The sequence below is a fragment of the Python bivittatus genome, unplaced genomic scaffold (assembly GCF_059951505.1).
Source record: "Python bivittatus isolate LINGU-HERP-01145 unplaced genomic scaffold, Pbiv_v1 ctg000700_np1212, whole genome shotgun sequence".
NCBI classification, from domain to species: Eukaryota; Metazoa; Chordata; class Lepidosauria; order Squamata; family Pythonidae; genus Python; species Python bivittatus.
Genome location: NW_028277098.1, coordinates 88,123,783 through 88,145,541, shown reverse-complemented (window position 1 = coordinate 88,145,541; position 21,759 = coordinate 88,123,783). Strand labels below are relative to the sequence as shown.

The following is a 21,759-nucleotide window of genomic DNA, read 5'->3' as shown; positions in this document are numbered from 1 at the left end:
CAGCAACCATTCAAAGATATGGTAGTGCTGAAAAATGGATTTACAACCGGTCCTCAAAGTTCTGGCCATCACAGCATCCCCACAGTCATGTGATGATGATCTGGGCACTGAGTGGCCGGCACGTGATTACAACATCACAGTGAGCCGCATCACATGATTGTCATTTGCGACCTTCCCTGCCAGTTTTCCACAAGCAAAGTCAATGGAGAAGCCGGCAGGGAAAGTCACAAGTTGCCCAGTAAGTCGCTCTTGCTGCTTTTTCTCCTGAGGAGCCTGTTACAAAGTCACTCTGTAGCATCCCTTGCCTGTCCGCACCCCGTAGTGTGCGCCCACCTGCAGCACCTCCCACCCGTGACCTGCACTGGCCCTCCCGTGGCATCTGCCAACCTGCCTACAGCCTCCACCAACCCTCCTGTGGCCTCCACCGGCCCTCTTGAGGCTTCCATCAACCTGCCCAAGGCCTCTACCAACCCACCCACACTCCCTAGCGCTGGCCTACAGCAGCACCCCCACACAGCACCCACACACACAACCCCACGCTCCTTGCCTGGGACTCCAGTCTTTTCCCACTTAACGACCCATGTGTCCTGGGATTACAACTGGATTGCCATCGCTAAGCAATGTGGTCACGTGACATCACGCTTTTAAGACCACATCACTTAGGGATGACAATCCCATCTCAATTGCCATTGTAACCCAAGGACTACCTGTACTGCTTGAACAACTTTTATGGAGTGAGGAAGAGTGAGGCCCCTTGCTTCATTTCCATCCGGTTTGTCATTCTTGCCATGTTTTATCCTCTTTCCTTCCTTTTATTGCAATTTCTTTGTTTTGATTATGGCAAGCCACCCAGAGTCATTGGGAATCAGGCAGTATAGAAGTTTAATAAAAAATAATAAATACAAATAACGAAATAAAAATCACGGACACCTGCAGAAGTTACTTGTTTTTGTCAAAATGAAAAAAAGCAGCAACGGGTCGCCATGCAGTAAGATTTTAGGCAGGCGTGCAACGTCACGACACGGATCTAAAAGTGGCAAGTCTTGGGTCATGATGGCATCAGGCTGTTTTTGTCATTCTGTCCCCCTCTTGACTCCCCGTGGACACCACTGAATCCACGCTAAGTATTGTTAACCGTGTGTTTGGATCACAAGTTACTGCCCTTTCAGAACAGACTGAGATCCTGATTGTGCATAGTACACTCTAACACAGTGTCTCTCAACCATGGCAACTTTAAGATTTGTGGACTTCAACTCCCAGAATTCCCCCAGCCAACCATGCTGGCTGGGGAATTCTGGGAGTTGAAGTCCACATGCCTTAAAGTTGCCAAGGTTGAGAAACACTGCTAACAGAAACAACTGCATTAGCTGCAACATTCGAGGTTTTGCTCCAGGCATGCCAGTCTCTCTAAGCAACTAGCTTTCCTGACAAATTGCATCACCCCTTATAAAGACAATGGATAGTCAAGACTGCCTGGGGAGGTCCTGTGCCAGGTGCCGAGTCAGTGTTGTCTCGAGGTGACACAGGGCAGCCTCTTCTCTGTGGTCCCTGAGATCTGGAACGTTTCCCAGAAATTTGCCGGGAATCTACACGTTAAAAATCTGCCACTTCATACAGGCCTTCCTGTACTAATAGCTTTTGTTTCACTTTTGCTTTTCTTCTCCCGTTTTTGAACTACAAATTATGTTAGTATTGTTTTTAATGGACAGCTTCTTTCAATTGCTGATGGTCCGCCACTTCAGGATGGGGAGAGACGTACAAATATATTTTAGCAGCAGCTAATAACCAGCCTGAGCAGGAAACGAGGCGGGAGCCGACCCAGACCGCAGAAAGAACCGCTACCTATACAAACGTATTGGAAGCAAGTCTCGTGCAAACTCAATAGGCTTTCCTTAAGTAAGCATGCCAGGGCCGTAGAGCATTGCACAAACGCACGCTCGCTTGCTCGCTTGCTCTGTGGGCAGAAAGCCTAGCTGCGTCGGCTTCAGCTTTTCCTACGGAGCATGCTCGGCAGGTCCATATCCGTCCCCGCCTTTAGGGCTGCGGGGGGGGGCTTTTTATTTTTGCCCCCTTTGTTTGCTTGTTTGCATGTTCCCTTTTTGCAGGAAGCCTCAGCTCGCGCCGCACCGCGGAGCCCAGGATGAACTCCAGCGCCGCGGGCGCTCAGCCCTTCTCCAGTCCCGTGCAATGTAAGTGGCCGCGCGGCTTATCCGCGCTCCCGGGCCGAGGAGTTGGAAAAGCGACGCGGTGCTGAGGCTCAGGCGGGCCCCGCAACCTGAGTAGCGGCAGAAGCGGGCGTTAGGCCCGCCCGGGAATCTGGCTGAGCAGCGGCTACGGGCCCCGGAACCTGGGTGGAGAGAGCGGCGAGCGGAGCAGAGAAGGCGCAGCGCGGGGTGGGACGGCTCTGCGAAAAGGCGCCGTGTCTTACCGGTCGGCTTGAAGAAGGGGTTTCCCTGGGCGTTATAACTGCGTGCTGAACTGCTGCAATCGCTTCTTTGCAAGATGTGGGGGAGGGGCGCGGAAGAAGCCATTGCAATGCGGTCGTTGCCGCGGATATGCAACCGTGCGAACGCGTCAGGTCCCGGGGGCTGTCCGGTCCGAGCCTCTCCGCAGGGTCCACGCGGACGAAGATGGTTCAGCTTGCAAAGAATGCAGGCCTCTTCGTACCGTGGCTACGCATCACGAAGGGCTTAGGTTTTGCGTTTGGATTGTGGTGCGTCTCTTTCCAGATGACCGTCGCACCGTTTGCCCTAGTGGGGCCCCTCCGGAGATTTTGGGCTGCAGCTGACATTATCCCCAGGCAGCATGGGCTTGGATGCACGCCGGTACACACCTGGAGGGCATCCAGTTAGGGAATGCTGCTTTTTTAAGTGTGGGAAGCTGGTCATTTTGCATAATCCTCTCTTCCCTGTTTGGCAGCAAAAGTTTAGATCAGGGACAAGAAAGGGCAGACCTCCAGATGTTGCTGAAGTACAAGTCTCTGGGCGTTATAACTGCGTGCTGAACTGCTACAATCGCTTCTTTGCAAGATGTGGGGGAGGGGCGCGGAAGGATATGCAGGATAGGCAATGGTGAAGGATGCTAGGACCTGTTCATCAGCATCTGGAGGGTTACAGCTTCCCCGCCATGGTTTTAAGCAGAATTTTTTCCTAAGTATCTATTTGCAGTCATCACACCAGTTGCATAAATGCTGTTGTTGATCTACTCTACATTAACTTGAAATTCTGAGCTGAAGTGTAACATTTATAAGCAATTTAAGAAGGGTGAGAGAACATGGGATACACATGTTAGTTTAAATAAGTGGTTTTTCAAACGTGGCAACTTTAAGATGTGGGATTTCAACTCCCAGAATTCTGGCTGGGGAAGTCCACACGTCTTAAAGTTGCCGAGGTTGAAAAAAACACTTATTTAAGTTAATTGAGATGGCCAGTGAAGTCAATTGTCACAACTTAATTCTCAGAATTTTTAAAAAAAAACCCAAGCAGAGGATGCTTCTTGTTTGTTTCTTTTTTTTAAATTGTCACAATGCACAAACATAAAAGAGCTTGTGTGTTGCTGTCATTGGGAGCAGGTCCTTGTTATAACTAGTCTTGCTTTGCTGTAGGTGCTTGGTAGGATTCAATAAGGTTTATGCAAGACTTGCAGCTAAGGAGTGCCATCCATGTTTCCTGAGTAATCAGCTGGGATAGACCATGGGTCACTGAGGTGGTACGTAGGATGTAAGACTAGAGCTCTGGTGAATGGAATTGTCACCAAAATGATAGCAGATGCCTTGAGCCTCTGTAACCCTTCAGAGAATAGGATAAAGATGCTGGCCCCACTCATGTCAGTTGCTCAAGGTAGGCCTGATCAAGAAACAGGCATAGCAGGAATTACAGGAATGCTCTATTGCCATGTATCTCAACATCAGCAACTCTATGATGTGTGGACTTAAAGTCTCAGAATTCCCCAGCCAACATGCTAGCTGGGGAATTCTGGGAGTTGAAGTCCATCTTAAAGTTGCCAAGGTCACTGCTCTATTGTAGTAAGGTAGAGTAACAGAATCTCTGTCTGGTACTAAACAAAATCAAGGTAGGGCTATTTTGAGCTTCTTTGTTATGCTTTCCTCTTTGGGGACTGTAAACCTTTCTACAAGTCCCCCCTTAATGGCTCCCTCATTCCTTCCCTATTCTCAAAGGTAGTGCTACATTACTTCACAGCTCACTCTGATGATATAATGATGCCGCTGACTATACCCCTGAATCCTTTGGGGGTCCATTTTAAAAAAAAAGTCCATCTGTCTTGCAATCAGTAGCCTCTGAAGTATAAAATATGTCTGCTAGTACTTTGTTTACAGTCATTAATTGTTTGATTCGTATATTTTGGCAGTTCCTGGAGCCACCACAGTCCTCGTAGAGCTCACTCCAGACATCCACATTTGTGGTCTGTGCAAACAACAGTTCAACAATCTTGATGCCTTTGTTGGTCACAAAAGGAGTGGTTGCCAGTTGTCTGGCACAACAGCTGGAGCTACCAGTACAGTGCAGTTTGTGGCTGAAGAAACGGTGCCAGCCACACAACCCCAAACTGTGGCAAGAACCATCACATCAGAAACACAAACCATCACAGGTATTTTACCTAGAAAGTTTGGAAAGTGGTGTCTAAGAAGCAGGTAGTTTCACATTGTTGAGCACAAAGGACCATACTGGAGCTTAATAGTTGGGCATGCAGGTTTTGTTCCTGGCATCTTCCATGAAAATGTGGGATGTCTGCCCAAGACCTTAGGGAGTAGCAGAATTGACCAAGCTGTATAGGTGTGTGGCTCAGTATGATATCTGTAGGTTCAGTTCTTGGGGAAAGGAGGAGAGGGTTCGAAAAAGTCTCAGGTTTAGTCTCTGGAAAAAAATTATTAAATGATCTCCATGTTGGAAAAGAGGCCCCATACAGCAGTTTGAGACAGAAGGGATACTTTTGGGCTAGGAAGAGAAGTAGAAGTAGTTAGACCAGGTACAGGTAGTCGTCACTTAACGGTGCTGAACAAGGGATACTTAAGACAGGTCCTCATAGTGTCACCATCGCAGTGTCCCCACAGTCACATGATCATGATTTGAGTGCTTGGTGACCAGCTCACAATTAAGATGACGCAGCGTCCCACGGTCATGTAACCACCATTTGTGACCTTCACTGCTGGCTTCCAACAACAAAGTCAATGGGGAAGCCAGCAGGAGGTCACAAATGACAATCATGTGACCGCGAGATGCTGCAACTACATAGGATTCACTAACAATAGCAACTGGGACTGTCAGAACTTCTGTCACAAGTCAGTGTGGTCTCATGATGCCGCACTTTACAACTATGTCACTTAGCGACGACATTCCCAGTCCCAATTACCATTGGTAAGTGAGGACTACCTGTAAGTTTCCATGTCCTCCTTTTTGCCCAGTCTGTGTCAGGGATAGGCAGCCAAGTGATCAAGGATGAAAGTAATATCTCAGCCTCCTGATTTCTTCCTTTCCATTTGCCTTGCATAGATCTGGTTGGCTGATAAGATCTAGGAATGTAGGCTGTGCGTGTAAAAATGTCTAGTCAGTAGAAAGCCAGCAAAGGTTGCGCTGGGTGCATGAAAGGTTTTTCTGCCACCGATCCATATAGCAATAGTAGCAATATGAGGAAGGGGTTTACAACACTGGGATCCTAAAATGTAGTTTTTTATGTTTATCAGTGTCTGCACCTGAGTTTGTTTTTGAGCATGGGTACCAAACCTACTTGTCTGGTGAGAACAATGAGCCTCGGACAGCTACTCTTGTTACTACTCCACCAAAATCACGCAGCAAAAAGGCCAGCACATCAGTGGCACAGAAGAAATTTAATTGCAGCTACCCAGGTAAAGGATAAGCTAGTGGGTAAACCAGAAATCTACTTTTCAAGGGAGGGGTATGGCAGGGGGCACCCTCGGCATTTTGAAAGCATGTTGTGAGTGCAGTAGCCACCATGGAGGGTGGGGGGCTTACTTCTTCATAAAATGGCATTTCAAGTCACACAACAGGTCCCAGACAAGAGCTGGGTAGTAAGGGGCTTAGACAGTACTGGGGTGTCCAAAATGTTTTGTTTCGAAATGTTACAAGTGCAAAAATTTGCAGAATGTCCCAATCTGAGAGTGAAATGGGCTTTTTTATCATTCTGGATCCATTTCAAGGAACACCCCTGGTTTTAGCGTTGAAAGTTTCCAAAATATTTAAAACAACACATTTCTTGAAACAACAGTTTCTTATTCAAAAATGTTCATGGCATGTTGTGCTTGGAACAGTTGGAAAATGCACACTCCCAATGCTCACGTTTACCTAGATCCCATGTGGCAAAAAGTCTTGCTTCAGTGACTTGGAACCTTTGATCATAGAATTAGTAGGAGTCAAAAGACATTCAACCACTACTTAATTCTGTCTTTTGCTGATGGACAAAATCCACCAATAGGCATCTTTAATACATGACCACCCTGTGGGGTTCTGAAATGTTACTACAAAAACCCTGAGGAGGAGAGAGGATTCATTCCTACCTCATGGAGAGCCATGAGGAGAAGAGAAGGAAGATGAGGGAAACAAGAAAAAAGGTGGGCTTCAAGCCCCTCCCACACAAAGCAGCAAAGCTAGGCTGTAGCGAAGCCACCCTTCCCTTTGTGCTCATGTGAGACAGGCTTGGTTGAAACCCCATATTTTCAACACCCCCAACCTTTGCTTAAAATCTTCTAATGAAGAATAGGCCACTACCTTCCAGGATATTTTCTTTCATGAATTGATACAGACAAATTCTCCTGAGGTTTCTTGTTCTGTTGCTTCTGACAAAGGTTCGGGCTACATTAGCTCATGGAGAGGATGGACTGGCTGAAGTTGGAGGGCATTTCCAAAAGGAAATCCTCTGGGCAGGAAATCCTCTGGAAGAGAAAATGAAAGCAAGATGCAGGTCTAAGGAAGGATACACTCTGTGTATACATTCAAGCTATACACAAAACCATTCACTTATAAAGATCTCAACTCTGTCTTACATGGAATCAAAGACCAACGTTCCAGATAGCTCAATACTATGTACTCTGTCTAGCAGCAGCATCCCCTGGACAGAAGTTACTTAACTAATGATTGGTGCTAACTGGGATTAATCCTGGGGACTTCCACATGTACCAGATGATTTTTACCATGGAGCTATCTCCCTGCACTGGCATTGCCAGCTTTCTCAAGCCCAAACTAAACATGGTTCAGTGAATGGTGTAGTTAACATGCACATTCCTCAGCAGTTGGCACCAACTAGCTGACCTGGTCTGATCTTAAAAATGGTAAACAGAGTTGGACCTGATTAATATTTTGCTAGGAGAACACCAGGAAACCTTAGGTTATAGACTAGATTAGGAAGTCAAAAGACGTTCCAGAAGAAGGAAGCAGCGCTTCTATACTGTATCCATCTACGCACCAGGAGAAGATCGTCCCATCTAGTCTGTTCTATTTGGCCATGTTTCCATGGAGAAACTGAGGCTGAGAATTGAAATGTTACACTTTATTGCAACTGTTGACACACTCAATCCATGGCTAGGAAGATTGCAGGATTTTTATGGGACTACATCTGCGTTTGCCTGTGAGTCCGTGAGCTACTTTTCTGCATGAAAACACAAGCATGCCTGACCTTCAAAAACTGCATAGTTGTATTATATGCAAATCAGTAAATTTAAGTGCTAGGAGAAGCTCTTTCTTCTTATTCGGGCTTTTTTCTCTATTTCCTTAGAAGCCTTACGGGACCTCAAGGGACTTGGCAGGTTGTGAATTGTTCTTTGCATTGTATTTACTTTTTGCCCATTGATCTGCTCCCTGAGATGGAATGAGGAAATAAATTGGCATTGCTTGTATTAATTTTATTCAGTGACACTGCCACAAAGTTCCAAGAAGATTCATGGAAGCAGTTTTTAAAATTAATTTAGGTTACCATTGATCATGCAGCCTAAGGAAGGAAAAAAATAGCCTTCCATGTGTGATTAAGTCAATTAACTTCATTAGAACATACAGTCAAACCTGTCTTTGCTTGAGAATTTGCCTGAAATTTATGCTATCTCTCTCCCCCTCCACACATCCACTTACATTCTCAAGCAGCATTTACATTTCAAGCAGACCACCTGAGGACTGTAGAGGAAAGAACTCAGTAAGCTAATCCATTGGGGTTCAAACCCTTGTTCAGTGGCAATGCTTGGTGCATGGATTTAAATGAATTAATCTCTTTCAGCCTTCTCTACTTATCCTGGAGAAACATATCCTTCTCCCCCATGTTCAGTGTCATGGCCCCTGGCTTGCAAAACCATGGAATGGTGGACAATGGTGGACCAAACCAGAAACAGAAAAACAGGTTTCTCTATCCATAGCTCTGTTCTGTGAAGGAGTGCTGGGTAAGGTTTGTCAAGGAAGTTTTCAAAACAGGCAAATCAGACTCAAAAAAACATGCTCAGGTTGCTAGAACCATTTCCTTTTTTTAAGAACTGAGGACAAGTTTTTCTACAATGGTAAAAGACATCCTACAGGGAGTTGCTCATTCCCTTCACTCTGGTAAGAAGACAAAAGATACAGGAAGCTGCTGAAAGTTCTGTTCTAGTTTTCTTTTCTTTTAAACTATTTCTGCCATGGCTGGAGAAGTGGTAGACATTAACATTTGTGCTCTATGTTGGTACGTCAGAAAGTTTATTGGATGTTTGGGACTATCACTGGGAGAGCTCACTTGCCAAATTTCTAAAAGAATCCAGAGGCACAACTGCCTAGGGAGGCAGATCTTGCTTGTGGTGATAAGGAGTATATTGATTCAAAAAGCTGTTGCAGTTTATTCCACAGGGAACTTAGGCAGGTGGTGAATTTTGCCAAAGCTATAGATTTTATGGCTGAAACATAGTTTTCCTTAGCTTCTAGCATTAGCTGAATGCCACTGTGTTTTCCTGTAACAACATAGCCACATATGCACGTATACATCATTGTTAAATCCTCTTATCATGAGGGAGGTTATCAGATTGTTAGCCTGGATGGAAATTCACCTGATGTTTCAGCTGAGCTTGTCTAGGGCATATTCAATTGAATAAAGTTGGGTGGATTTGGACCCCTTTCATTTCGGCAGCCTCCCATTGGGATCTCTTCGTGTCTTTGACTTTCATCAAAGTCTCAGCACCTGTAGGAAGCAGAGAAGATATAGATGCTCGACAGAATGAACTTAAAATCTTCATACTATTCCGTTTGATCTCAGGAGCCTTTACATTTGTTACCCCTCAAGTATTTCTCCTGGAAAGGCAAATTTCTAGCAGTCAGCATGGAAAGTATCAGAACTTTATTTGCCAGGGAAAAAAAGTCTGCAGTCTTCCAAATTCAGAAGCTGTTCATCCAGAGCTGTCATTCATCACTAAGATGAATTTGAAGTTTCACAGAAAGCAACAGATAACTCTGCCTTTCTTTCATCCCAAGAAGGAATGACATCAGTTGGTTTTAAGATTTTAAGATCTGTCTATTGAGACTTAGGTGTTCAGACTCTCCAGCCCCTCTTTGTTTTATTCTAGCAAACAGTTGGGCAGTGACCTCTAGATGGATCAAGGGTGCATCACTCTGATTGATGGTTCTCAGTCTCTTGCTCTTCCAAAGAGAATCAGAATCTGTTCTGTAAGGATCATTTGCTACCAATACCACTGGCAAGGCAGCTACCCAATTGTATATTTTTTCTTCTGTGAATAGCTGCAAGTTAAGGATCCTCATTTCTGCTCAGGTATATTTGTGCAGCTTGTTACTTAGGCTTTCATCAGGACTTCTGCCCCAGTGAGACTGCACAGGTATATCCCACTGTTAAATGCTTTTCTCTGCTGCAAGAAAATAGAACATTGGACTCCCTGTGAAGGTTTCTCTTCTACAGTGAGAGAAGACATCCTCTCTCCCTTAATTCCTCCCCCCCTCCAAGGGAAGGGTGATTTTCTTCATATGTTTTAGGTGATTTTTTCATTTATGGTTTATTGATTCTTTTAACAATTATTATATTTATCAGAAGCCACATTCTGTTTGTTATCCTGGAACTCACTGCATTCTTCCTCCCACCTTTAGGGAGACAGAACAGTTCTGTCTGCCTTATCAGGAGGAGCAAATACTGTCTGAAAATCATGTGAGGTAGTGGTGGTTGGATTAGATTGGGTTGGGAGCAGAGAGACCAGGATTCAAGGCCCCAGCCAGCTCTGTGTCTTACCACCTCTTTGCTTAATGTACCCCACAGGTGGTTGTGAAAAGGGGAGATCCATCACTTGCAGGAACTGATAGATAAAATGGGTCCCTAATAATTGATCTTCTATTTCTCTTCTCCCTCCAGGGTGTCAGTTCAAGACATCCTATGGAATGAAAGACATGGAACGGCATTTAAGAACACACACAGGTACATTTCTGGAGTTTTAGAACAAGTCATTTTGTTTTTGAGCCAGTAGATATAGATTTCTTAGGATATGTATCCTTTTCTAGCAAGGCATTTGTAATTTGGGGGTGGCGGGGTAGACAGTGAAAAGTGAGTGTTGCTTTCTGAACTACTGCACATTTTTATAGTCATTTGGTGAAACACAAACTAGTCGACATTAGGGAAAGAAATTAATAAATTTCTCTTGGACCAAACCAAACTATTTGGTGTAAATTACTGTATTAGCTGTTATTTGCAAATGTCCTCTGGAGTTTTGAAGCCTGGATGTGCCTTCTCATTGATTGACTATTTTGACTAGTTGCTAGTTTTCTGATAACTCAGTAGTTATCTTTCTCAGGTCTCAGATAAGAAGTCTTTTGAAATAGGGATTGCAATGTTTGAACCTGGGATCTTTTAAATGCAGAGCATTTGCGCTATTTCCCATCTTAGACTAACATACAAATTACATTTCTTTGAAAAAGCAAATGTCCTCTACAGAGCAATAAGGGCTATGGAACTTTCTCTGACTGGTTTCACTAAGGATGGTTTTCTAAAACATCTGGTTTAGTTCACACAGTTGGTACAACAATGCATGAACCCAGTCAAAGAAATGTGCAATAAATAAATATAATGCAGAGACATGTATTTTCATAGTTCCCTGCACATATCCCTGATTTTCTGAAGGAAAAGTAAACAGCATGAAAAACCCCTTAGGTGATAATTTGCATTTCAACATGGAAAAGATGAATTCCTTCCACTTGGGAACAGGGTGCCTTACATTTCTTCACTCCTTCAGGTGATAAGCCCCATAAATGCGAAGTTTGCGGCAAGAGTTTCAGTCGGAAAGACAAACTGAAAATGCACATGCGCTCCCACAGTGGAGTGAAACCCTACAAGTGTAAGCACTGTGACTACGCGGCTGCCGAGAGCAGCAGTCTGAACAAGCACCAGCGCATCCATTCAGACGAACGCCCTTTCAAATGCCAGATCTGTCCTTACGCAAGCCGCAATTCCAGTCAGCTCACTGTTCATCTCAGATCTCATACTGGTAAGTCCTGAGGGTTTCCGTTTAGGCCTGAATATCCCAGAACAGTGTTCCTCAACCTTGGCCACTTGAAGATGTGTGGACTTCTTCATGGCTGGCTGGGGAACTCTGGGAGTTGAAGTCCACACGTCTTCAGGTGGCCAAGGTTGAGAAACCCTGCCCTAGAATAACATACCTGACCTGCACATTTAAGATTGCAACTCAATTCAACAGAATGACGTTTAGGCTGACTTCAGCTGCACATGAGCTCCTGGTGTGCAAATGCCCACAGCTCACCCTTTCAGGGATTCGCTGAGGGTGGCTTGTGTACATATCATGCTCTGCCACAGTGTGGGCCTTTTCATTTTGTTTTGCTTTAGCAGGTTGTGCAAACAAAAACCCTGTAGGTATCAGTAGACTCTTTAAACACTGTAGTGCAGTGTAGGAACATAAGCTGTAATTTCCCAGCCATTAATGAGTAGAAGCTTAAAGGGGAAAAAAGCTGTAAGATCCTGACCTAGAGAACTTTCAGGTGTGGGACAGACAGCCCCTACCCCACCTCAGTTGTGCAGATGTTGTCATTTCCCCTTCCTCCAGTCAGACCCCTGTGTTCAGGTCAGTGGTTTGAGCTGGAGTCTTAAAAGCAGCCCGCCTTCCTGTTCTGGAGACCTGTCAACCCCAAGGCCAGGTTTCTAGCGGTTACATCCAGCCTTTGCAGTTCTCGCCAGTTCCGATATTACTGTTGCACACTTTCTTTGCCTAAAGGAGTCTCCTGCTATATCTTGATTTTCAGCTTGTAAAATTCTACCCTTTCTCACAACCAAGCTTCTTGCAAGTTTCTCCAAAGCAAAGACATTTTCTTCTTTCCTTTTTGGTCTCTTATTCTGCAGGCTTTAGGCTCAGCTGGCCAGCTTTCTATTACTTTTTTTGACACAGCTTGCAGGTGAAGTTCGTGTTCATTTGGGAGGGTTAAAATCAAAAGTCCTCCTTTGCTCTTTTAAAGAATCTTTACCAAAGCCAGTTGCTTTTAAGTTCATTGAGACAGATCAATCTCTAGACTAAAAACTTAAATGCACTGCCAACAATTAAATGTTGCTGCTTTTTCAGTATAGTTTGGCATCCTAAAATGGAGACCACGTGCACTGCAGCAGCTTTTTTTCATGGAAGGGGGTACGTAACGGTTTCCTAAAGTGCAGGCAGCAACATTCAGGACCAGCCAATACCAGAAACAGAACTGGCAGTCTGTACAATCTTCATTAATATAATGTGTATAATAAACATTTTATAGCAAGGGTCTTAATCTTTAAATACATGCATGGATTAGCACAGCACGCCATGTCATGATTTCAAAAATCTTTAGTTGAAATCAATGAAACATACAGCCGGGTAAACCAATTATGCATCTTTTTACAATCTTCCATTTATGAAGATCTATAAAATATTAACTTGTAAAGTAAATGAAGCCACATGTGTCATCATTATTAAAGAACAGCAACATTCACTGTGTTAGGGAGCTGCCTATATTTCATTTCTGTTTTAAATGGCACCCTTTGAGTTACTCAGCTTGTGGTGTGCGTACAGAGGGAGAGGGGCAGCCAACAAGCATGCTGTTCAAATGGTTGAAAGCAGCAGTAAATCAACAGTATTTTGTGTGTTTTTTGAGGTATTACAATAACCATAGTTTGTTAGAAAAATGGAGATCATAACAGCCACAAGATGTGTTATCAATGTGTTATCAATGTGGTACAAGAGTTATCAATACATTGTTGGACAGAGAGTTCACCTTTCTTTTACACTGGTGTTTTTCTCCATAAACTCTCTGCAGTGTCCTTTACTTTTTTTAATCAATACTTGAGTGCAATTTTTACTAGTAAGATAGCGGTTAAATTAACAAAACCTACATATCAGATCAGCAAATGGATCAGTGAAGCTTGGGTGTTTGGAAAAGCAGCTTTGACCTGAAAGAATTTTTGCATATTTCTAGACGCAGTTACTATAGTACTATTCCCTCTAAATGAGATATGCTTAAAGGACATGCTTCCCAAGCCAGTACTGGGAAACTCCTAAAATTCCTAGCTAGTTATGTGCCCTGCCACCTGGGAATTCTGGGAATTGCAATTTCATCTGAGGTGCTTTGGAGCATGTGGTGACACAAAGGTAGTATCTCTGTTCAACTCCAGCATTTGTGTGTGGTTTGAGGAGTTGCAGACAGGGGCTACATATGCACCCTTGAACCCTCTAAAGCAGTGTTTCTCAACCTCAGCCAATTTAAGATGTGTGGACTTCATCTCCCAGAGTGCTCCCAGGTTGAAGTCCGCACATCTTAAAGTTGCAGAGGTTGAGAAACACTGCTCTAAAGTACCACCTTCGAATCCAAAGTGCTTACAGCTCTAGTAGACACGTAGAGTTTTCAGGTTACTAGGTTAGTAAGTATCATGAGTTCCATTTGGCTAGAATTAATCTGAGTCACTGTCACACAAATACTGCCATTCCAAACATTTGTCTCCCAAACAGGAGATGCTCCTTTCCAGTGCCGTCTGTGCCCTGCCAAATTTAAAATCAACTCTGACTTGAAGAGGCACATGCGTGTGCACACGGGGGAGAAGCCCTACAAATGTGAGTTCTGCGAGGTCCGGTGTGCCATGAAAGGTAACCTGAAGTCCCACATCCGCATCAAGCACAACATGGAGAATGCCTTCAGGTGCCTCGTATGCAAGTTCCAGTGTGGGAACAAGACGAGTCTCCGGCAGCACCTGCGCACCCACCAGCCGGAGCAGCCAGTGAAATGCTCAGAGTGCAGCTATTCCTGTTCCAACAAGGCTACCCTCAAAGTGCACGAGAGAATCCACTCCAAGGATCGTCCCTTCAAATGTGAGTTCTGCCGCTTTGATACCAAGCAACGGAGCAATCTGACCACCCATGTGAAGAAAGCCCATCCAGATAAAGTCAGAGTCAAAGAAAAAACAGCAGATCAAGGGGAAGGAGATCGGCCAAAGGAAGGCAACTCCAGACAAGTTGCCAAGCTGGAGGCCAAGAAAGCCTTCAGATGCGACCTCTGTGAGGCCTCATTTGTCCGGGAGGATTCTCTGAGGAGCCATAAAAGGCAGCACATTGAATATAATGGAACTAAAACTTCTGAGCTGGCTGTCCTGCAGTTCCAGATGGACCCCACCTCACAAGATGATACTCCTATTACCGTCAGTCATCTCCAGGTGCCGTTGCACACTTCCCCATATGGGGAAGGGCAGGTCAAGATCATTGTTGGGCATCAGTTGCCCCAGACCAGCAGCCTGGAGCAAGGAGGTCAAGTCAATATTGTGTCTCCTACCTTGATAAGTCAGAATCAGGATGATCTGTCTGGCAGTAACCAGCTGCAAATACTGCAGCAGGTGAGCTTGTTGGCTCCGCCCCTTCCTGTTGGGTCTTCAGCAGAAAGCCTTTCAGTCAGCCAACCAACAGTCCTTCTCACGACTCACGATCAGGCTGATGGAAGCACACCAAACCAGACCCTGATCTCCACCATTCCAGTAGGTAGCCATGAGGTCTCAGCTAACCAGGCATTCATCAATGGCACTGGGATCAGCTGCTCAGATTTGGAAGGGCTCAATGCTTTAATTCAAGAAGGGGCAGGAGAAGTGACAGTGGTGAGTGCTGAAGAGCAGAACATCTCAGTACCAGCATCAACGTCCCCTCCACCAATCTTTTCATCCTCCTCTCATTCAGATGTGCCAAAGCAAACCTACTCCATCATCCAGAGTGGAGCCCATGCAAGTTTGCTGTGTCCTGCAGACTCCATACCAGATTAGACTAGGGGCTGAAAAAGTCATTTCTGTGCTCCATTCGGTCCTAGAGTGCATTCTAGAGGGGGCTGTTAAGTGAAGCAGGCAAGGTCAGCCTAGTGTCCTCTAAATGAGCTTAGTTTACATTCATGAGAAGTCTGGGGAAGCTGCTGGCTTTAAGGAAGGATTGTGGTATGAACAGATGCTCTTTGGTGGGGACAGTCCCATTACACAGGGCCCCTTTTTATCGCTTCCAGGTCTAAACCTCTTGTTCGGTCTAATACAGTATCTTTCATGCTTAAATGATGTCTCTTTGGCATGTCTTGTCCAACTTCGTTCTAGGCTTAAAGAAATATCCAGTGAGTCCCATTGCATGGAAAATGCTGTCAATCTTCAAAACTAGTTGTAGCCTTAATGGGTAGCATTGAAAATTGTGCATTGGCTCTTGGGCTCCCCATCCTTTTTCTTTTTTTTTGCTTCCATATCTCAGACTTTAGAATTGTGTTGAATGTATAAATAATATATTTTTAATGTTTATAAGAATGGTCTTGCATTGTAATCCACTGCTGAATAGTTTTGCACTGTGATCAGTGACTTTAGGAGGGCTGAATAACAGTAGCTGGATATAATGTGGCAATGTAATTCCCAAAAGTGGCTTCGCTCTTCTGTCTTCAAAAGCAGTTTGATATGTAGCGGTCAAGTCTGGCATGGAGGAAAATGGGGAGAAACATATCAGTTGCTGTTGTTGAAGATATTGAGTAGACAAGTTAAATTAGGTGGCAATATTGAGGCTCAGGGCAGAAGTAGTTAACTAGTTTTTGAATATCTGATTTCTGTATCAAGACCAAGAGGACCAGCTTTTGAACCTCACAATACATACTGCAGATGGTTCACCATACATCTGAACCATCTGCAGCAGACCAGCTGTGGCGCCTCAGATTAGTGTAGGCAAGTTCCACATGTATCAGGGATCCTGATTTTTTTTTCAGATACAGCACCTATAGGACACAGTCGAGCGTCACCCTAAATCAGGCCTATGGCTTAGTGTGGAATCCACCTGCTATGTTTCTCCTACACCAGTTGGTCTATGGGGAAATACGTAGGTGTTACTCTTTACTTTAGAGAAGCAAGAGTACAACGCTGATGTGATTTTATCAAGGGATGGAGGGTGGGAGCATAATTGTTTTCATTTGATGAGGAGTTTGATATTTTGGGTTTTTGGAAAGATAGATACGGTGTTGAAGGTTTAAGTCTCCCTTTACTGCTTATGTTCGCAAGAGTCTGTCACCATAATTTGATGGTTTGCTGCAGCATTTCATGGCACAGTCTTGGGGCTTTAGGATTTGGACCAAAAGGAGGATTAGGACCAAGCCCTCATTAAACTCACTTTTTTTATATGGACCACTCATGGTATTCCTTATGTATCCAGAGAATGTAACCACAATTTTCAGTAGGTTGTTTTTGTTTTTATGTCTCTTCTCTGAGAGACAAGGATGAATGTTGCAAGCATCTTAGGCTGAATAATACATTACGTCCCACTCTAACACATAAAAAGTGAGACACTATCACTACTTAATGGGAGTAGAAAACTACTTTGAAGTCCAGGTTTTGCTTGAAGGTTGCCTTAATTTCTGCAACATGTGATAAAACAGCTCAAATATTGTAACAATAATGATTAGATAGGACTGCACAACATGTGATCCATTGAGTCCAACACAATCATTTATATAGTATAGCCTACTGGGAGCATACCCAAAGTTGCAGGCAGATACATGGTTTGTTTAGCATTTCTCACTGTGTTGGACAATGTTCAGTCATTATATTAGAACACCTTGATAAAGTGATCTTCCAGATTATGTGCAGCCCATGGGGAAAAATGTACCCTATTTCTGGCCCATTGTGTGTGGCGTGTGTGTGAAAGCCTATAATGAATTATTTTTTGTCACCTGTAGATGGTGCTAGAACTCAAGCTGAGGTTTGAAGGGAAGGACACATTTAAAGAATAGGTACTATATGTATGGGTATTTCCTGTAACAAACAGAGTGAACTGTTCTGTTTCAGTACATGTACATGAATACTAGCTTAGAAAAGAAAATGCTTCCTAAGGTATATTCCACCAAAAGGGTACCAAGTTTTCCACAGTAAACAATGATAACAAAGAAGTGGTTAAAATTTAAGTTTGTTTCTGTTATTTTGGAAGTGGTATAGATTGAAGGTCTGATGGTGCATGTGCACAAGCAAATATTTATATATGTATATAGGTATGTTTGTATAAAAACATATGGCTGATTTTTCAGTGAAAAGTCAACATAGTCATCGTTCTGGTGTCAGGTAAGAGTATTGATTCATCTAAGGCAAGAGATGAATAGTCTCTTGGAAGGCTATAGATGAGGTCCCAAGAGACTTCTGAATTTTACTATCAGATTACCATTTTTAATATGATAGAAGTAAGGAAATACTCAATATGTGATAGGAGGGTAATACTGTTAATGTGTGTATTTAAATGTAAGTTAAATGAATTAATGGGTTTTTTTCTGGCTTTGCTCACTATCTTTTGTTTGTGGTCCTCAGAAGAACATTCAAAGGTCAAACACCATTCTTGGCCCAGAAGGAGGTTTCCAGCACTAGCTTTTTGAGCTTTATCTATAGATCATGGGATCTTTGGTATACAAAGTAGATACTGCCACCAAATTATGACCTTCCTGGTAGACTTTAGAAACGGTTTATAACACTCAACAGTTCCTTCACTGCTCCTAAGTTATATGTTCACAACTTAGAATACTATATTCTAAAAGAGCAGGGAAGAAGATCTAAGATGAAGTAGGGTGAAAGAGCTGAAAAAGAGAACATTGGGTTGGAGTGTTGTATATTGTACTAACCACATAAGAGAATAGGTGAGTCTGGTAGAAGAAGATTGGGCATATCCATGCTTTGTCCTAGATGGAAATGTAGAAGATGGCCTGAGAAAATAGGGGAGGAAGGAAAAAATGTTCTGCTCTCTGAGGGACAGTCAGAGATCAGAGGAGGATCTCTTCCCTGGAGCAAAAGAACAGGGAGGGAGCCCTGTCCCCTTTAATTCTGGCCTGGGTGAGAGCCAGGTGGGGAATTCGAAATGGGAACAGAAGTATAATAGTTGGAGGTGGAGGGAAGTGAGTGAAATTGGATTACAGAGAAGTCGAATGAGTTGCGTAGGTGAGGGTAGCTGGTGGGGGGGAAATGAAGTATAAGATGGGACGTGCTCTGAGGTTTTTGTCTGATGTGGTTGGAAGAGGGGCTAAGTAAAGAAGACGAAGATGAGGATAGCAGTGGTGATAGGAGGAAGAAGTGGGGGGCTTCTTAATTCTTAATTCTTGAACATCTGACTTGCTGGGTGCCAGGGCTCAGGAGGGAGCTTTTGAACACCAGATGTATCTGTAATAACCTAGCCTCATTCACAGTGTAATTGTGGATGAAAGGACAGACCTGGCATGAGAGCTGGGGGGACTAAAGGGAGGAATTGCCCTCACTGAGATCTGTCCAGCTAGGTTTTGTGTGCTACAACACATGGCAAGGGAGATAGAACAACAGTTGTGTACTGGGAGGCTGTGGTTATTGCAAGAAGGACAGTACTACAAATGGTTGGATGTAAGGCTTTTGTGAGGTTGGGCCAAAGGGTCAAGCTGGGAGGTGCTGCTATTGTACCATCCTTCCAGCTGCATTGCTGCATCTGATCCTGAACTGCTCAGTTTTATTACAGGTGGAAGCTTTGGCCATTCTGAAAGCAGTGCTGGTCTGCCCATATCTCCAATCTTCCTTTCTTGGGGAAGACTATTGAGAAAGTGGTGGGGCAAAAATTACAGAGACCCCTGGAGGATATGGATTATCTGGACCAGTGGTAGGTTTAGACATGGAATAGAAATCACATTGGTCATTCTTGTGGACAACTTGTGCTGGGATTTGAAAGTACCATACTATGAGGTTCTCCTTCCTGAGTGGGTCAAGTCAGTGATGGGAGAGAGGGAGAGGTCAGATCTTCAGTTGCTGCAGTATGAGCTACCCGAGGATTCAGTTCTTTTATCCTGTTTAATGTATATATGAAGCTGCTGGAAGAAATAATCCATCAGTTTGGGGTATGATATCAATAGGCAGATTGTACTCAGTTACTGTATGTATCTCCATTCCAAACCCAATGGGAGATACAGTAGAAGTTCTAATCCAGTGCCTGAAAGCTGTCAAAACCTGGAAAAGGAGAAACAGATTCAGACTGAACGAAACAGATGGGGTAACTCTTGATTCAGAAGCTTCATGGTTCCAGGACAGTTTAAACTTTGACTCTTCCTTTTGTGTTTCTCCAAAAAAGCAGGCTTGCAATCTCTTGGGTCTTTCTGGATTCAAGAGCAGGCAGAGGCCATAGATTGGAGAGCCTTTGCCCAACTCTGGCTAGGGCTCCGCTTACCTAGAACATGAGAACCATCAAACCTGCCCCTATCATCTCTCTGTTAGATTACTGTAATTCAGTTTACATGGAACTGCTCTTGAAGACCACCCAGAAACTCTAGCTGATGCAAATGTATTGATCCATGTGCTTAGTATGCAGTCATGCTATTGCCATAGTATGCCTTTGCTGCAGAAGCTTCTGTGTTCCTGGGTGCAATTCAAGGTGGTGGTTGCTACTATTAAAGCCCTATATGGATTGGGGCCTCAGCCTGGGTATCTAAGGGACTGCTTTTCCCAGATGGATTTTTCCCACCCAAAGTAGCCAAAGGATGCTTTTTGAAGGTCCCTCTTACCAGATATGGTGGGAGGGGTGTGAAGTGGATATTCTCTGTTGGGACTCCTTGCTTCTGGAACAGCTAGGTCCTGGATGGTTTTCGCTCTCATGGCCTTCCAGAAGCTTGTAAAAACTTGAGAATTCCAGAAAACCCTTCAGGGACTGATTAATGTGAAGTGACTAGCACTAATGTTAGTTTTTATTGTCTGTATTATGATTATTATTATTACTGGTATTTGTTTTAATTTATTAGTATCTGTACACTACCTAGAGTCTACTAGGATTAAAGTGGTACATAAATTGCATAAATAAATGAGTGATATTTTGCATTAAAAATCATCTCCAGCATCTAAAATGATTCATTATTATCTCTCCTCACTGCAGTATTTTGTCAGGTTTAATATGAGCAGGGTATAAATACAGTGAAGCTGGTTTTGTTTCTAAGGTACTATACTATTTTTTCAGATACTGTTGTTGTTCTCTATCCACTGTGCTTATTCTACAATCACCATTCACCAGTATGTGGTGTTTGATTGCAGGAAGAGAGACTTTAAAATCACATTTGTGCTTGTCATAGCCAGTGGTAGCACCTTGCCCCCCTTGGCTGATCTTGAAAAATGGTAAGCAGGGTCAGACTTGATTCATACTTGAAGGGGAAACCATTAAGATATCCCATGGTTGTTGGCAGGGAAGGCCACAAACCACCCTGAAAGAAGGTAATAAATCATTTATCGTTGCCATTATATCTATCTAGACATGTCCAGATAGTCACCAGGAGTCCTGCCTGACTCAAGCATTCTTTAACTTGGCCTTTTAAATGTAGCTTATTCTTAGGTGTCTAGGTGTACACTGAAAGTTAAGCTCAAAAAATACTAAGCAATCACTTTATTATCTAAAGGGTAGAAAGGGAGGACCATCACTACAAACTTCTGCCCACAAATGTTTCTCCCCTGCTCTGGATGAAGATGAAGGTGAATGTGAGGAAAAATATGTATAATCAGTTCCATTACTCTGAACATGCTCCCACTAGTAAAAGATGCGATATCAGTACTAATTCATGGAAATTGTAATGAGAACTAACCACCTACCCCACCCCACTCAAAAATCATTAAAAGAGATCTAGAACAAAATACTGTTTGAAGGAAATAGCATCAGGAAGACAGATTGGAGAATACATTGTGTCCTGCAAAGTGAATCAGATGTTGAATTACCAAAAAAATGCCTAGTTTAAACTTTAGGAAACTAAATAATGGCCTGGATTAATAAAAAGATACTACTTTATTTGGGCTGGAATCTCATTTTTAACATGCTTCGCCGTGCTGATCCACAATGAAGATTTCACACGAAAATGCTGTTCTGTGCTGGATGCCACCCACGCTACGTGCAGGGTTCTGTATAAATTAGAAGTATCAGATACAATTTGTTTTACCCACAAATATGCCTGTGCTCTATTACAAGAGCAGTGAACTCCCACACAGGAACATAATGCCACAATTAGGTTCTCTAACCACACTCCCTGCCTTTCACTTTTTCACAGCCTGATGCATTGGTTATTCAATTGTAGGAAACTGGTATGTTTATGTCATTGTGATGGCCAGCCTATTAACTCGGAGGTTGTGTATAGTTCTATAGATAAACAGGAAAGATAACCTGTGTGACAAATAAAAAGGTGATATGCAAGTGCTGTTCTCTGTACCACAATGTTGCATTATGCTTAAAGGCATTTTTTTCAACTCGGGTGGTTTTTTTAAAATTGAAGGAAAGTGCATAAGCAACAGAAAATGAAGTCAGTC

General features: G+C 43.5%; 1 protein-coding gene across 1 annotated transcript; it reads left to right on the top strand.

The window, feature by feature from the left end:
* Positions 1-2,031: 2,031 nt before the first annotated feature.
* On the top strand, positions 2,032-21,285 carry ZFP64 (ZFP64 zinc finger protein). The gene is made up of 6 exons (XM_088153611.1): positions 2,032-2,189; positions 4,369-4,608; positions 5,702-5,863; positions 10,336-10,398; positions 11,210-11,461; positions 13,952-21,285. Exons 1-6 carry the CDS (start codon positions 2,141-2,143, stop codon positions 15,241-15,243), a joined length of 2,058 nt encoding a protein of 685 aa, XP_088009737.1. The 5' UTR covers positions 2,032-2,140; the 3' UTR covers positions 15,244-21,285.
* Positions 21,286-21,759: the final 474 nt, after the last annotated feature.

Bases quoted from the DNA above. Each gene is read 5' to 3' on its own strand.
- ZFP64 (XM_088153611.1), top strand. From the start codon at position 2,141: ATGAACTCCAGCGCCGCGGGCGCTCAGCCCTTCTCCAGTCCCGTGCAA. The intron at 4,609-5,701 runs GTATTTTACCTA...TATGTTTATCAG, and splicing joins AGAAACACAAACCATCACAG to TGTCTGCACCTGAGTTTGTT. The intron at 5,864-10,335 runs GTAAAGGATAAG...TTCTCCCTCCAG, and splicing joins ATTTAATTGCAGCTACCCAG to GGTGTCAGTTCAAGACATCC.